The following is a 17,688-nucleotide window of genomic DNA, read 5'->3' as shown; positions in this document are numbered from 1 at the left end:
AGAGCCGGTAGTGGGAGGCAGGGCTAGTGCGTGGCAGACTTATACGGTCTGTGCCAGAGCCAGTGGTGGGAGGCGGGACTGGAGGTTGGGAGGCGGGGCTAGTGCTGGGCAGACTTATACGGTCTGTGCCAGAGCCAGTGGTTGGGAGGCGAGGCTAGTGCTGGGCAGACTTATACGGCCTGTGCCCTGAAGAGCACAGGTACAAATCAAAGTAGGGTATACACAAAAGTAGCACACATGAGTTGTCTTGTCGGGCAGACTGGATGGACCGTGCAGGTCTTTTTCTGCCGTCATCTACTATGTTACTATGTTATGTTATTATATAGCAGAATTAGAAAAGGTGCAGAGAAGGGCGACGAAAATGATAAAGGGGATGGGACAACTTCCCTATCAGGAAAGGCTAAAGCAGCTAGGGCTCTTCAGCTCGGAGAAAAGGCGGCTGAGGGGAGATATGATAGAGGTCTATAAAATGAGTGGAGTAGAATGGGTAGATGTGAAGCATCTGTTTACGCTTTCCAAAAATACTAGGACTAGGGGGCATGTGATGAAGCTACAATGTAGCAAATTTAAAACGAATCGAAGAATTTTTCTTCACTCAATGTGTAATTAAATTCTGGAATTCATTGCCAGAGAGAGAATGTGGTAAAGGCGGTTAGCTTAACGGAGTTTAAAAAAAGGTTTGGATGGCTTCCTAAAGGAAAAGTCCATAGACCATTATTAAATGGACTTGGGGAAAATCCACTATTTCTGGGATAAGCAGTATAGAATGTTTTGTACTTTTTTGGGATCTTGCCAGGTATTTGTGACCTGGATTGGTCACTGTTGGAAACAGGATGCTGGGCTTGATGGACTTTTGGTCTTTCCCAGTATAGCAATACTTATGTATTTATTCAGATGATCAACAGGACTCAGTCTGTGGAGTCCACTACTGAATGGAAAGAGACCAACCATGATCAGTGCTAGACCTGGTCCAGTCAATGTGTCACTGAGGAAATGTTAGAATATGGACAATGAAAATCTTCAGTCAACTTGTGTAGGAAAGACATTGATGAAAATGAAAAAAACACAACCCAAAAACCCTGTGGTCAATGGATTGATAAAATGCTGAAGAAACGTGACAACCGAAACTAAAAATTAACACCAATTCAAAGAACTGTTAAATTCATTGGTGCATGGAAATTCAAGGTTAAAATATTTTGAAGGTGAATAACTAGCAAACAGGAAAGAGCTCTTGAGGTCATATTAACTCCGAGAAGCCATAACGGTTGGAAAAGCTAGTAGTGCACAGTAATATTACATCCATAGATTTCGTACGCTATTCAGTTCTGAAGTCCATATCTATAAGTGGATATTGATAATATGGAAGCGAAGACCAGGAAAATGGTGCATGGCCTGCACTTTCAGCCAAAGGTCCCAAAAAAAACAAACAGGCAAACGATCTGCAGGATCCAGAACAGAAGAAAAGCAGACCACGTAAAATAAAATATTTTCAAGTCATCAAAACAGCAAACAATTTCCTTTGATCACCCAACATGGCCATGCTTTGTCCTACAAGGGCTGCATCAGGGGCTAAACAAACAGGAGCAGTCCAATGTTTTCCCTGTCTGGTTACAATACAGCACTAGATACTAGCAAGAGGTTTGCCTTTAGAAGTAGCAGTTACAGCAGACACAGCAACCTGGCATACAGGCTGCCTTCAAATGCAAACAGCAACCAGACAGGGAAAACACTGGACTGCTCCTGCTGGTTATTTGTTTAGCCCCTGATGCAAAACATGGCCATGTTGCTTGATTAAAGGAAACTGTTTGCAGTTTTGATGATTTCAAAATAAATATTTTACTTGTTACGTGGTCTGCTCTTTTTTCTGTTCCGCATTTTAAGCCATACACAGGCTAACTGAGCTTAAGATTTACTCTGAGGTAAAGGGGTGACAAATATTCAAATATCAAACTTCAGTTAAACAGGTGGTATGAAAAAAAAAAAAGTTAGTCATAATATGAAGGTGGAGGAAGGCTCAAAAGGAAAGGAAAAATATTTAAAATGGGTGCGTGGACATCTGGAAAAGTCTTCCAGAAGAGGTGATAAGAGCCAAGACACTGACAGAATTTATGAATGCTCAAGAAAGCCTAGTGGAAAAGACTAGAAAATAAAATTGACAGATTAATGAGCAGACTGGCTGGTCCTAACAGTCTTTACCTACTGATTTTTTGTTGAAAAAGTGACCAGTAAACCTGTTTCTGAAAGGACAATACAACTCCTAGCACAACAGCAGCCCAAGGATAAACAGTGAAATGTAATAGGTTTAAACAAATGCTTTAAGAGATAAGCTAAGCATAGGGGTGGGGGAGGGAAATAGTATGGGGGACAGATGGCAGGAGGAGTTGGTGCTGGAAGTGCTTCTGTTGCTAAATTAACTTCTCCCACACCAAAACAAACCTATATCAGGAGTATGCACTGGAAATGCAACCACCCCCCCTCTTGAGATTACTAAAGCCCCAACGTAGACAGGCGTCTCTTACTTAGCCCAGTGACAAACTCTCGGAAGTTGATGAGCGAGTCTCCATTCTCGTCAAGCAGTCTGAAGAGGCGTGCGGCCAAGATATCTGTATGTGTACCACAGGCCCAGGGGAAGAGGAGAGCAAACATGCACTTGAACTGCTCAAAATCGATGCGGTACTGCTCCAGGTACGGAAGGCTGGGGTCATAACGGACAGAGGCAGTGCCGGGACCTCCCCAGTAGCAATTGATCAGATGTTCAGCCTGAGTTCAAGTATTTAAAAAAGTCAATGTATTAGTTTTCATAACGCTCAGCTTATGACTTAAAATCAAGAGCTATTTTAGGTCTCAAAGCAAAAATTGTCAGGCTCTAAGTAACCAGACTGGGTAATCTTCAGGAATCCTGAGGCAGACTATTTCTGGGATCTGGGTCAACTATTCTAGCTACCCATCCCCTCTCTCGTGACTCTGCTGGTTCCAGTGGAAGTTGGGCCATGCCATTTCGGAATGGCGGCTGTCCTGGCGATAGGAACACAGCCATCAATTCTGCTTCCCCCACTCCAGAGGTGGGAGGTGTAAGGCTGTCACCAGGGACCCTTTTAGTCCTGCACTACATCTTCTACTCTGACTTGATGCTGAAGTCACAAATTAGTACCATGAGTAAAAACTTAAAATCTAGCATAAAACAAGATCACAAGCCATTTGAAATTCAGCATTTTGCATGACTGTTAATCTTGAGAACACAGTGGTTTTACTGCTGATTTCCCTATACTAAATTTTTACAGCAGATGAGCACAGAATAAAATCAAGAGTAATCTGCTTACTACGTTTTGGGTCTTGTACATGAAAATGGAGAGGTTGCTACGCAGACTTGTCAGACTGAAGTAGTCACCTTGCTAATATTCAGGTCATAGGAAAGGCAGGGGGCAACGCAGCTTTGATAGAATCAGTCTCCTAGAGCTCAGAGTGCAGGGACACTGAAGCAGAAGAGACCTGAACCCATCAAATAGTCTTAGTCGTCTTAAGACGTTTGAGAGCCATAAATCAGCAGAATTATAAATGTCCTGTTAGGATATAATCAAGTGAAGGTCAGAGATGATCCATCTATCACTAACAGATTTATACTAAAGGACTAAAAGTAGCATTTTATAATTGGTCAACTTCACCAGTTTTGGATTTCCGATGTTACAGCGAAAGTAGTCTATATTTTTAGCAATTTTTGTATTTATAGACAACTGGTGGCTCCAATTTAGGTTTTTCTATAACAGATTACTGCATACGTTCGTTGTATTCTGCCTGCCACTGTACCTTGAAAAATGCATACAGCTCCTCTAGTTCATCCATGGTGAAGGCAGTCTCGGTAATGATGGTCCGAACCTTTGCAAAAATTTAAACACACAATTTAAACTTAAATGCGATTCAGTTGCTCAAGTCATTGCTGAGGAACATATGGATGATAAAACAGTATTGAACACAAGTCCCCAATTCCAATCCTATATTTTAAGATGTATTTACTGGTTTTTACACTGTTTGACCAACATTAAGTATCTTGGAGGAGAGGTTCTCAACTTAGTCCTCAGCACTCGCCCAGCAAGGTTGGTTTTCAGCCTACCTGCAACAAATACACATATGAAGAATGGAAGCAGTCTACATTGTATTGTAGAAAATCTTTAGCATCGTATCTATGTTAGTTGAATGCTCTAATGCATGCTTATTAGGTGTATCAGCATATTATGCTAACATGCTGTCACTGAATTCTCTCTCTGGTATTTGAATTCCAGTGCTGTCAAATATGTGTATTTTTGATACTGTTTCATAGTAGTTCTATTATTAGGTTTCAATTTACTGTTTTCACCTCATTTATTGTATTTATGTTTATTCTTGGTTATTTTACTATTGTTATGCTGTTAACAACATTGCAAGTTTTATGTTAAACAATACCTGCTGTACACTGCCTTGGGTGAATCTCTTCATAAAGGCGGCTAATAAATCCCAATACATACATACGTTTTTCATATTCATACTTGTTACAGATACTCTGACACCAGAAGAGCTGGGTGGGTCCCAAGGACTGGGTTGAGAACCCTTCTTTGAAAGCCAAAGTTCTAAATGCTCACACATGTATGTTATTCTACGTCAAAAGTTCAAAATCCTTGAAAGGAAAAAAAAGGAGAAGTCAGTATTCAAGAAATTATGGAACACAAAGGGCCACTAGTTTTGAAGTGTATGGAAAACAGAATTCAACTGGGACTTTTAGCTCAGCAACAAGGGGTACACATTGGTAGATAACAGATCATAAGGCCCATCCAGCCTATATACCACAGTATTCTGATCCAAATGTTTTTCCTCATCTCATCAGAATTAATCATATAGAGCAGACCAGCTGCACGTACTATAAAGCAGGCTATATTTATCCACTCCTACCTTAGCTAAGATAATATTCAAGCACCTAAGCCACATTGAACCGAAACTCGTTTCTGGATAATTGTGGGATACAAGTATGAATAAATAAAATGTACAACTTTCGTTAAAAGCATGGAATGTTACTGCTAGGTACTTATGATGTGGCTTGGCAACTGATTGGAAAACAGAATACTGGGCTAGATGAACCATTGGTCTGACCCAGTATGGCTAAATGTTTATGTTTTTTTATGTAAATTAGTCCCTATTTTCTAACTCCTGGTACTTACATTACCTATGTTCCACCTTTGCTTACATCCTATGCTATTAATGCTTTATTGCATATTGTGTTGACATATTCAATAGTTATTCAAACACAAAGTATCTATTGCTTATGTTTGATTTATTCCTGCCGTATACTGCTTTCAGTGAATTCCTTCAAAAAGGCAGTAAATAAACCCCAAAAAGGAGTACTGAAGTTTGACGTACAAAATCAAAAACCTTAACAAAAAGAAAAGAAAAAAACAAAAAAAAAAACCCCACCATTGTCTTAATATGTAGAATTTCTATAGCTTTACTCATGCATGCAGTGCTTCATCCAATAAAAGGTATTACAAACTGCAAAGAATCCATTTACACCTGTCTGTATACTAGAATAGTTTACTAGAGCAAAAAAATGTAGGAAGTTTAAAAAACAAAATCACGCATATGCATGCTCTTCACTATTTGTAAAATTTATCAAAATATAAGATACTAGTAGGAAATGCCGGTTTTGGAAAGAAATGAAATGGGCGCTAGCAAGGTAATTTCCCGGCCACCATCCTCCCTCCCGAGTTCCAGACCCCCCCCCCCCCCTCCGTCACTTGGTTGCGAGTTTGTGATTAAAGTTCGCAGCGCTGTCCCTGCTGCTGTCACTGAATGTGTGGGACTCCCTGCTGCCGTCACTGAATCTGTGGAACTCGTGCGTTGTGCGTTCCCCGCCCTCTACATCAGGTTTTGACACGAGGGCGGAGTTACACTGACTGCAGGCCCATCCCACCCTCTGCGTCATTGCGAGGGCGGAGCTACACTGACTGCACGCCAAACTGGATATCTCGGGCGCCTCAAGTTTCCAGCTTGAGGCTTCAATGGAATGTTGCAGGTGCCTTTTATATATATACTAGTAAAAAAGCCCCGTTTCTGATGCAAATGAAACGGGGGCTAGCAATGTTTTCTTCTGTGTGCATGTGGGAGTGTGTGTGTCCCTGCCCTCTGGCCTCTCTCCCCTCCCCCCTCTGAGTCCTTCACTGTTACAGAGCCAGCGATTTGATTTCGTGCTCTGCTGTTTTCCTTCACTGACTGTGTTACAGAGAGGGCGGAGCAGACACTCATAGGGAAACCGGATATCTCGCCCCCTTCACACTTCCGGCTGGAGGCTTCATAGAACGTTGGTGTTGCTTTTTATATAGAGAGATAGATAGCTCTGTAATCCACGGTCCGTTCAATAGATTATGCTTACCATCACATAGTGTGTGCTTAACACTACATGAAGAAAACAAGCTTGATCCCTCCTGCTTCCCTTCCCAGTTGACTTTATTCCATTTTATCATCTAAAAGCAACCCCCCCCTTCTGATATATAAAGCTACCAGATACATTTTCAGCTGTTAATGTTAAACACAAGCAATCCTTTGTCAGGTCAGAGGAAAAGGCCTTGGAATTTGTAAAAAATGTTTTACTACATATAAGCTGGGTGCATTATTCAGTGACAGAAACATACTGTACCTTCTCAAAAGGATGAAGGCCAATTATAAAAAGGATACTATCAACCTACCACATTACGCTTTGTAGCATCTTCTAGGGTCTGGATAACCTTCAGTCTCTGCTTGAATCTCATCTGCTCAATCAGGTCCGCTCTTATGGTTCCAAATTTCTAAAGGGAGCCAAAATAAAGTTTCCTTTCAGCGTTACAGAATCAGATTTGCAAAGAGCAAATACTTAAAAAAACCTCCAAACAGCCCAGAACACGGCAGCCAGACTCATATTCGGAAAATCAAAGTACGAAAGTGCAAAACCCCTACGTGAGAAGTTACACTGGCTCCCACTCAAAGAACGCATCGCGTTCAAAGTATGTACCCTAGTTCACAAAATCATCCACGGTGATGCCCCAGCCTACATGTCAGACCTTATAGACCTACAACCCAGGAATGCTAAAAAATCATCTCGCACATTTCTTAATCTTCATTTCCCCAACTGCAAAGGTCTAAAATACAAATTAATGTACGCATCAACCTTTTCCTATACAAGTACGCAATTCTGGAATGCGCAACCTAAAAGCAATCTATGAACTGACCAACTTCCGCAAACTACTGAAGACCCATCTCTTTGACAAGATATACCACGAAGATCAACATATGTAAAACTCCGCACATATATCCAGAAATGTTTAATAATGTCTTCTATTACTATCATGTATTCTATTACCATACAACCCAAAATCCTTCTGTAACACCAAATGTATATTCTCTTCTTATTTCCATTATCCATGATGTATTGTAAGCCACATTGAGTCTGCAAAGAGGTGGGAAAACGTGGGGTACAAATGCAATAAATAAATAAATAAAAATATATAATTTTTTTCCAAGTTTGACTTTGACCAAACAGTTAATGGAGCTCTCCTGGGGGCAATTTCTCCAAATGGGTTAAGTTTTGTGCATCAACACAGCAAACAAAGGGTAGCAACAATCTTCAAAGAAATAACCAACAATATTGTCGCTAAAATAATATAATCACAGAGTAATGTGTTTAAAGCCAACACTGCCCAGATACATTAAAATATTGATCAAAGAGGAGAGCAACCCTTATTGGTGCACTATGTAGAGTGCTAACATATTTTCTGGACCAGAGATGTGCTGTGATTGACTGTATATCTGTTTCTACGAATTCGGAAGATGTTAAGTGGGAAGTTACATCAGAAAGAACAAACATGGATTCATTCCTTTGATTCAGAGTGGCCGAAGGGATTAAATCGGAGAACAGAGTGGTTTGCATTTTTTTTTATTTCCAACATCAGCTTCCTGAGAGCGAGTGGAATGGCGTCCTCCTTAACCAGCCGCTATTTTTGATCAGGTTGTACACCGAGATGAGAAGGGAGTCCCTGAAGCGAGAGTACTGTCAAAACAGATCTGTCGAGAATAAATTGATTATTTGTTTAGAAAAAGAATGCATCTGCCTACCTTGGGGAAATTTTTGTGTGTGCAACTAAATAAATGATTGCTGTATGTAGCTCAGAAGTGCAGATAAGTGACACTTGTTCTTAGTGCATCGTCAAGGGAGGTTTATGTGATTTTTTTTTTTTTGGCTTGCAGTGCTCTTAAATTATTATAATGGAGTTTTTCTTGCCTATGATTGTACTTAAGTGCTGCCATGTAATTGAGGCTTTTTTTTTTTTACCCCATTCAGGTATAAGGTATCTAGGCAGTGCTGGCTTTACACATTACTCTGCGATTAGATTTTAGCAACAATATAGTTTTTTTGGTTAGTTTTGTGCATACCATAACAGGAAAGAACGTCACTTCTAAGCCAGGGTATAAGATTATGATCTCAGTCTCAAATTTACTGAGAACGCTCGCCGTAGTACTTGTATTTTGCCAAAGAGCTTTTTTTCTGGAATTCATAAGATGCAAAATGTATAGATAATTTATCCAGGTGCACTTGGAGGTTTTTTTTTTTTTTTTTTTAAATCAAGCCTGTGGCACCCAAAATGACGGGAAATGTTTTGTATCTTTCTGCTACATTTTCTTTGTTAGACTATTTCTTGGTACTTGAGGATCTTCCCTCTCTCCATGCGATTCAGAGTAAATCGCTTCGGAACAACAACTCTATAATCAATGCCGTTTTGTCGTTTCTTTTACCAGTATATCTGGCTTCCTGGTATCCAGATTTTTATAAGTTGGGATGGGGATGTTGCAGGTGACTACAAAACAGCAGCTTTAATGTACATTACTGCCAGGGCAGTCAAACATGTGCCCCTTTCCCTTTTGGGCTCACCCAAAGGAGTGATGCAGTGTCCCCCACTCAAGTCTGGCTCATCGCGCAGGCAAGCCATCTTGACAACGCCTTGTAATAAACCCTCTACTACTAAACATTTCTAGAGCGCTACTAGAGTTACGCAGCGCTGTACAATTTAACAAAGAGAGACAGTCCCTGCTCAAAGAGCTTACAATCTAATAGACAAGTGAACGGTCGGTCTGATAGGGGCAGTCAAGATTCACTGAACGGTAAGGGTTAGGTGCCGAACGCAACATTGGTCTAACATGCGGTTTGAAGATAGATCATTTTAATTAGCTCAAACTGACATCTGTGTGTAGTTCACTAAACTTCAGCTTGCACATCTACAAGCAGAAGTTAAAAAAAAAAAAAAAGGTGTTGCAATGCAATCATGGAGGAATAAAAAGAGAGACCAAGAAAGACTTGACCACATCTTTGTCCAACATACAAGCTCACCCCCAGAGAGCTAGCATAACAAAGCAGCTAGACGGACTGTGAATACATATCATGGATTTTTTACCAGAAGGTAACTTCCATCTTGAGTAGAGAGGTGTGGTAGCCGTGTTAGTCCACTTTTAAAGGTAATCAATAAAAATAAAACAAAAAACATTTATTGCATTTGTATCCCACATTTTCCCACCTTTTTGCGGGTTCAGTGTGGCTTACAATATGATATAAATGATGGAAATACAATTTGTTACAACTTGGTTATGGATTACATTGTGTAGATTTAAGCGAGACAGTCAAGTAACGTTAAGGAATATAACAATGGAACACAGACATTGAAACATTGGAAGGGGACAATGGGAGGCTTAAAGGGCAATATTAAGGCATGAAGACATATGGTATACATATTTCTCTGAGTAGAGGTATGAGTGGTGTGAGATTACGGGGAGAGGATTGTAGAATTGGATGTGTGATGCCTTAGTGAACAGTGAGTATGGACTTCACCTTACTTAAAATCTTATTTTACAAATTTCATACAGAACGCTTTGCAACATCATTCCAATCATCTACAATTAATGAAGATTGTAAAGTTTATTTATTGCATGGAAAAGAAAATACCTTTTTTACTGGACATAACTTAATATATTTCTTGATTAGCTTTCGAAGGTTGCCCTTTGTCAGATCGGAAATCAGATTTCCGATCTGACGAAGGGCAACCTTCGAAAGCTAATCAAGAAATGTATTAAGTTATGTCCAATAAAAAAAGGTCTTATTTTCTTTACCATGTTTTATTTTGTTTTATTTCTATTGATTACCAGAAGGTGAAACAGTGATGGATAGCGGACTCCGAAAAGCAAAGTCTGCATTAACTGAATGGAGGAAAAACAGCCCCCTCCCTTTGAAAAAGGTATTTAGGTGATTTGCCTGCACATGGATGTGTATATAGCTATGATGGCTGTGTTCCTGATTTAAGGAGAGAAGTGAAAAGGTAGTTGAAAGAAGTCATTCCTAAATGCTCTATTTCACTGTATTTAAAAGCTTCTATGCTGTAGAAGCTGAACTGCTTCTCCCACAGAAATGCATTGGGCTTTTTTTTTTTTTTTTTTTAGGTGGGCTTATTTCTCTGGAACCCCCAGTCCATTCAGGCCCATTTTCAAACTAGGTGTCTTTTCACTGGTTTTTCCCCACATGCCAAACTCGGCCCCTTATGTATAATTTTCAATTTGTTGGTTTGGAAAGAATAAAGCATTCATGACTGGTGTGCACGAACCAGCAAAAATATTCCATCCATCCTGAAAATGCAATTACCACCCTTCAAGCTAGTCTTAGAGATCTTTGCTTCAACATAAATTATATTCTCTACAGAATTCTAATATATAAACTTCTGAAAACTGACTTGTGTCTTTCATTTAAATTTATACTGTCAATCCACTAAGTAGTTCTCAGTGGTTACAAAACTAGTCGTGGTAAAAAAAGCAAATTACAAGCACACAATTATTTGGTACCAAAAAACAACAAGGCAAACGATAGCCAGAGGGAATGTTAATGCAAAAATGAAAATGACGGTCTCCTCCAAGAGGTCAACCTAAAGGTGACAGCTCTTTAGCAGTCATGATTTATATTTAAGTCCTCTGCAACAGGGGTAGCGGAGGTTCAAGAATGTGCGTGCTGATCTTTTTGTGTTCCTGGTTGGTAAATCTATGAGGTCCGACATATATGTCGGAGCTTCGCCATGAATGATTTTATGAACCAAGGTACAGATTTTGAACACAATGCGTTCTTTCAATGGGAGCCAGCGTAATTTTTTCTCTTAGGGGTTTGGCGCTTTCGCTTTTCCAAATACGAGTCTGGCTGCAGTATTTTGGGCAGTTTGGAGTTTAATGATTTGTTCTTTGCATCCGGCGTAAATGGCATTACAGTAATCCAAGTGGCTTAGCAACGCTGATTGTACCAGGCAGCGGAATATTTCCCTTGGGAAGAAAGGTTTTGAGTTTCCACATTGCATGGAACATTTTGTTATTTGTTTGTTACATTTGTATCCCACATTTTCCCACCTATTTGCAGGCTCAATGTGGCTTACAATTTTTCCGTCATGACTTATGTCATTTCAGAGAATACATATACAATTGGTAATATATATAGAACATGAGTGCTAAATGAAGAGTCAGGTAAAAAAGGGAAAATATACAAATGGTATCACATATTGAACATGGATTGCACATTAAAATTAAATACGGTATAGGAAGAGAGTAATCCTATTAAGTAAATGATGGTGAATTACAGTCCCAATTATAAGTCATTATGGTATGTCATATTAAAGAGATGTGTCTTCAGTGCCTTACGGAAGTTAATTAGGTTGTGAATTATTTTCAGGCCCAATGGTAGAGCATTCCACATTTGTGAAAAGTTATATTTTTCGCATGGTTTTCTAGTGAGAGATTTCGGTCAATTGTAACTCCTAGTAGTTTCAGGCTATCCGAGATAGGAAGGGTATAATCTGGGGTGTTTATAGTGGTTTGATCGTGTTATACTGTGATGAGAGGATAAGACATTGTGTTTTTTCTGCATTGAGGTTTAGTTGGAATGCATCCGCCCAAGAGTTCATTATTTGGAGGCTATGTTACACCTTCAGTAAAGGAGTAGGATTTGTCACTACTAGTGGGACAGCATTCTGTGGATCAGTATTTCATAGAGTGCAATGTATCATTAATGGAGAGAGGTTAAAGTTTAACACACTTTGGTATAACAGGACATTGCTTATGTTATAAAACATCAATTGACCACTGATCCAGCAGCTTTGGGATTGTTGAGCTTTGCTGCCTCTTGCTCTTGAGATATTTCCAGCTCTTCAGTTCAATGGAGGATGGAGTTGGGGGACTGATTTTGCACGATCTGGTGATCTGCGTCTAGTTGTCCTCTTTCTATATAAGATCTCCATGATCTCCAATCCCTTTGTTGGAGATTCAGCGCCTTGAGATGCATTTCCAGGATGGATTTCTGGTCATCACAGATGCTTCTTAGTCTTGCCACCTCCTCAGTTCTTGTACTTCTTTCGTGAGGGATCCAATGTGCAAACATTTAGCACATAAAACCAGTCCTTCGCCTTGGATTCAGCAATCAGTCTGGCCAGAAGAAGCTGTAAGGAGAGCAGCAGATTTGGGGGCCTGATGTTTTAGCCATACTTCAACTGTAGATGCTTTTTGTACCAGAAAGGGAAAGTCCTAAAGGCCTGATCCTATTTTATCCTTCACCTGTTCTGTAAGTTACAAGAAGCAGTTATATTAATGTGAGATCTAAGCATCAGCTCTGATTCCCTCTGTGGGTGTAGTTCTATGTACTTTCTTATATATTATCAGGACAAACAGTGATTTAGCCTATTATTTCAGGCTTTAGAATTGTATTATACGATTCTGATGTGTAGTGTAGTGTGTTTGCTTTGTAGGCTTTAATTCAAGGGATTAGTCTTGCTAATTAGAGACCTAGAAAATAAAACCTGATCACTATTAATAGCTAATATGTGACTTAGTGATTTGTTTGATTATCCTTCCAAGCAATACTAATGCTGTTAAGAATTTCAATAGAGCTAGTTCTTTAAAAAAAAAAAAAAAGAAAAAAAAGAATATAACTTATTTCATTCCTGTTAAAGCAGGGGTAAAAAGAGAAGCCTTTTTTTTTTTTAAAGAAAAGAGAAAGTAAACTAATAACCTGCTCTGAGATATATATAAAGAAAGGAACAGTAAACCTGGTTTTATATATAGTATATATATTTATATTACAAAGGAAAACCCCTGTTCAATCGAAAATCAATAACTGCACCTGATAAAAAGCAGATAGCTCAAAGTAACAATCAATTTTTAACTTGGCTGCAATCTAGATAGAATTATTTGAAGGGGATTGGGCAGATTATATAGGAGTGTCATCCTTGGTGTGGGTGGGCTGAGGTGCAAGGTGGTTGGACCTAAAGAACCAAAGATCTGTGGACTTTGAAACCAATCTCCAATGCTGAATAGACATCTCACTACACCTCTGCTATTCAACAAAGCCTGCCTAGAAAAGGTGAAGGAGGGGCAGGAAGCTAGTGCAAAATACTTTGAGGACATAAGGAAATAAAAGTAACTAGGAAAACCACAGATAAATATCTAAAATTTAGTGGTGAACAAATTTCAGAGGAGATTTAACAGTTTTTATGTTTCAACAATTTTTTATTCATGACCTTCAAGTACAATATTCATTGAATATTGGCATCTGTTACAACAATGACAAACTTAATACATTCCAACTTTGAAAACAGTCAACTTTTATATTAACTTTCCCCCTCCCCCCTCCAAAAACACAAAGATGTTTCGCCCTTGCACAATGGGCTCCAAGGGACAGAGCTCTGTTGGTCCTCCGGAGCCAAAGTCCCATGGTGTTTCTGATGTGATAGCGACAATACTCTCTGGGACTGACTTCCATCCATTGTGGTAAAGGTTCAGAACCTGGTATCAGTGTAGTGCTGGTAATGTTAACCATATAATACTCCCCATGCCTCTGTACCCCAGCATTCAGCTATGATGTAACAACTGCTCAACCAGCGCGATACGCTTTATTTGTCAGACTATAGAACCTAACCTCTTAAGGGTGTAAACCTAAACAGCGTTAATTACAAATTACCCATAATTCCCCTTACCCCTCCCTCATACCACTCCCCTTAGTCCCATTGTCCCTTCGATCTTCCATCACTCTACCCCTAACCCCCCCCCCCTTTCACCCCCAAGCACTACTTATTAATTTTATATTTAGCCTCATTTATTCCAAGGAAGCATATTCAAAAGGTGACTCCTCGCTCTTGGTGAGATGGCATTTATAAGACCCCCCAAACTGCAAGGACCCTCTGCTGCCTTCTCGGCGACAAACCTGCTCCTCTAGATTCCCAATTCAACAGTTTGTAGAGTCTGTTCCTCCAATGCCAGAAAGAAGGTGGGCAATCCTGAGTTCAATAAGAAAGGATGCATTTCTTCCCTAATATACAAGCCTTCCCAAGGAACACTCTCCCCCCCTTTGTTACCCCCACCACTTTCTAGGTGCTCCAAATATAGCTAACAGTTTTTAAAATGCAGTGTACAGGTTCAGAACTGTCTTCACTTCGTCTCCAAAGAGATTCTCCTGTGGAAGATGCAGCTGTAAGTTTACAATGTACATCCTCATGCAATCTGGAGGCATCTGGAGGCATGAGCTAAGCATCTGGCTACAACTGTGGAAGCAGAAATCCTGGATAATTCAAGCATTGTAGGTGGCACATAAGACTCCAAGAGGTGTCTCCACATCAATCACTTAGAGCTCAGGGGGATTTATCAAGATTTAGTCAGATCAATACTGTGTGAACACAATCCACATATCTGAACTAAACCACAGGTCATAACGTGTGCGTGAATTTTGTAAGAAAAAGAACTCAAGATACCAAAATAGGAACCAATATTTAAAGTCTGCTGAAACATGGTTCCCATTATCTTTCATAGGTGAAGAACTCATTTATTTTGTTTCCACATATGTGCATCAACATGCAAACTTAGTGATTTAAATCAATATGATTTTAACCTCTATAATTACAATCCATTAAATAACTATGCCACAGCCTACAGCATTAACAGATAAGCGTCTAGAAATCACAGCAGGGCATAGTACAGTTTTTATTGCCACCCACCCTTAGCACATCTCTTCATTTATAGTCTTAAAAGTAAGTTATTCTAATTAGGATAATTACATTTAAATTACTTTCTGAGAAGCAAACACTAAAGACCAATTATCGGTGTTGCCACTCAATCTCCGCTAAGATTTAAATGAGTGAATCCACAGAATCTTAGCAGAGATTGGGTGGCAACACTGGAAATTCAGAAGCAAAACTGTGCTGGGCAGACTACTACGGTCTGTGCCCTGATCGTGACTGAATAGATATTGATGTGCTAGGGGTGTAAATTTTAAGGGGCTTCAACGTTAACTTTAGAAATTTTAGTACAGTGCTGGGCAGACTTCTACGGTCTGTGCCGTGAGAAAGGCAGGGACAAATCAAACTCTGGTATACATACAAACTATCGCATACCATGTATAATTTTATCTTGTTGGGCAGGCTGGATGGACCGTACAGGTTTTTATCTGCCGTCATTTACTATGTTAATATGTAAACAAACACATACCATATAATCTGGAAGCCCAGACCAGATGTATTCCACATATTAAAGGTGTTAAGAACAAATGGCAGCCAGTATGGTTATAAGGTAAAATGAAGATGGCAATTAGAGCCTAAAGAACATCCTTCAAAGAATGGAAAAATGTTCCAAATGAAGAAAATAAGCAACAACATACACACTGGCAAGTTAGATGCAAAGCAGATAAAGAAGGCTAAAAGAATAAGAACAAAAGCTTGTCGCGGAGACAAACTCATAGTAATACCTTTTTCAGATATATCAGAAGCAGAAAGCCTGCAAGGGAATCCGTGGGACAGATCATGAAGGAGCAAAAGGGGCACTCAGGAAGGACAAGGCCATAGCGTAGAGGTTGAATGAACTAGGGTGAAGGTACGGAAAACTGAATAATCAGTGAGCCCTGAAGACGTACTGAGCCAACTCAACAAGTTAAAGAGAGTGATAGATCACCTAAGATTGGATGGAACATACCCCAGGGTACTAAAAGAACTCAAACATGAAACTGCTGTTAGTGATCTGTAACCTCTCATTAAAATTTTCCGTAATGATCTGGGAAATTAGACCGGTAAGCCTAACTTCAGTGCCAAGCAAAATAGTAGAAACTATTATCCTATATAATAATTCTCACCTCCAACGTTCTGTGCTTGGGACCGTGGCTCCCTGGCTGGAGGTGGTCTGCGAGGCAGACACGCACGGACGTCACCGACGTCAAGACAGCTGATTCCAAGGCAAGGCGCAGCGTGTTTCCCTACTCCTCCTACTGCCTCGGAATCATCTTTTACCCCCCGCGCTACGGCCCCCTCGAATCCCCCCCTTCCGCGAACCTGTCGATCCCCCCCCCCCGGACCGCCGAAAAACGCCCCCTCCCCCCACCGCCGTTGTGCACTACCTGTGCTGACAGCCCAAGTGTTGTTCTGCCATTCGCGTAGGTTACTCAATCATCTTCACTGAAAGTTTATCTGCGTGCGTCTGACATCAGACGCATGCAGAGGAACTTCCAGACAAGATGATTGAGGAAACTACGCGAATGGCAGAACTTCCAGACAAGATGATTGAGGAAACTACGTGAATGGCAGAACAACACTTGGGCTGTCAAGCCCAGGTAGTGCACAACGGCAGTGGGGGGAGGGGGAATCGACAGGTTCGCGGAAGGGGGGGAAATTTGCCTGCCTAAGGCCCGTTTCCTTGCCTACAGAAATGGGCCTTTTTTTACTAGTAAAGAATAAAATTACAGAACACAAACACGGTTTAATGGAACAGTCAGCATGGGTTTCCACTATTTTGCCTGGCACTGACGTCAGGCTTACCGGTCTGTAATTTCCAGCAATCTTCAGTACTACGGCCGGTTTTGATGACAGGTTACATAATAGTAACAGCAGATCATCAATTTCATGCTTGAGTTCTTTGAGTCCCCTTACATGTATGCTATCCAGTCCAGGTGATTTACTACTCTTTAATTTGTCAATTTGGCTCAGTACATCTTCCAGGTTCACCAATTTTTCAGTTGCTCTGCATCAGTACCCTTGATAACCATTTCCGGTACAGGCAGATCCCTTGCATCTTCTTCCGTAAAGACAGAAGCAAAGAATTCATTCAGTTTCTTCACTGTGACCTTGTCCTCCCTGAGTGCCCCTTTTGCTTCTTCGTGATTGCTAATACAAAATTTTCCCCTCCCTATTCTTTACATTTCCTTCATCTTCAAAAATTCTCCCATTTCTGTGATGTCAATCTACCTTGTTACATCAGGATCCCTTTCTATCATACCCTAAAACTCCCTGACAAATTAAAAATTTACATTTAAATTTGCAAGCCAATAGAAAAAGCTTTCAAAGAACTACAGAAACTATTCCACTGAACCTTCTGTTTGACCTGATGAAGGAACCTGGTTCAAAAACACAATGGAAAACTTACTACTGCAGATCTCCTGTGGAAAAGTAACCCATCTATCATGTAAAGTCAGGTCTGTTTGAACCTACACAAGCCGAGCTGCCCGAGACTGGGCGCATAGTCATGGTACATAAGTTAACCTGGTTTTTATACCCAGCATATGCAAAATATGCCCCACACATTATGGATCCTAAAAACTAAGTCAGTTGAGAACCACTGCTGTATGTGATCCAGCATTAAAACTCAGCA

The 17,688-nt window shown here is 40.2% G+C and overlaps 1 protein-coding gene across 3 annotated transcripts in view; it reads right to left on the bottom strand.

Moving 5' to 3' along the window:
- Positions 1-17,688, bottom strand: part of TBC1D9 (TBC1 domain family member 9) — a 152,718-nt gene that overhangs the window by 43,224 nt on the left and 91,806 nt on the right. For all 3 annotated transcript variants that reach the window (XM_030191703.1, XM_030191701.1, XM_030191702.1), the window contains exons 14-16: positions 6,708-6,806; positions 3,805-3,873; positions 2,520-2,760 (exon numbers count right to left, since the gene is read on the bottom strand). In XM_030191703.1, coding sequence (XP_030047563.1) covers positions 2,520-2,760; positions 3,805-3,873; positions 6,708-6,806 — 409 coding nt within the window. The remainder of the gene's footprint in view (positions 1-2,519; positions 2,761-3,804; positions 3,874-6,707; positions 6,807-17,688) is intronic.

This window comes from Microcaecilia unicolor, chromosome 2 (genome assembly GCF_901765095.1).
Source record: "Microcaecilia unicolor chromosome 2, aMicUni1.1, whole genome shotgun sequence".
Lineage (NCBI taxonomy): Eukaryota > Metazoa > Chordata > Amphibia > Gymnophiona > Siphonopidae > Microcaecilia > Microcaecilia unicolor.
Note: the sequence above shows the minus strand (reverse complement) of the source record. Positions and strands in the feature narration are given on the sequence as shown.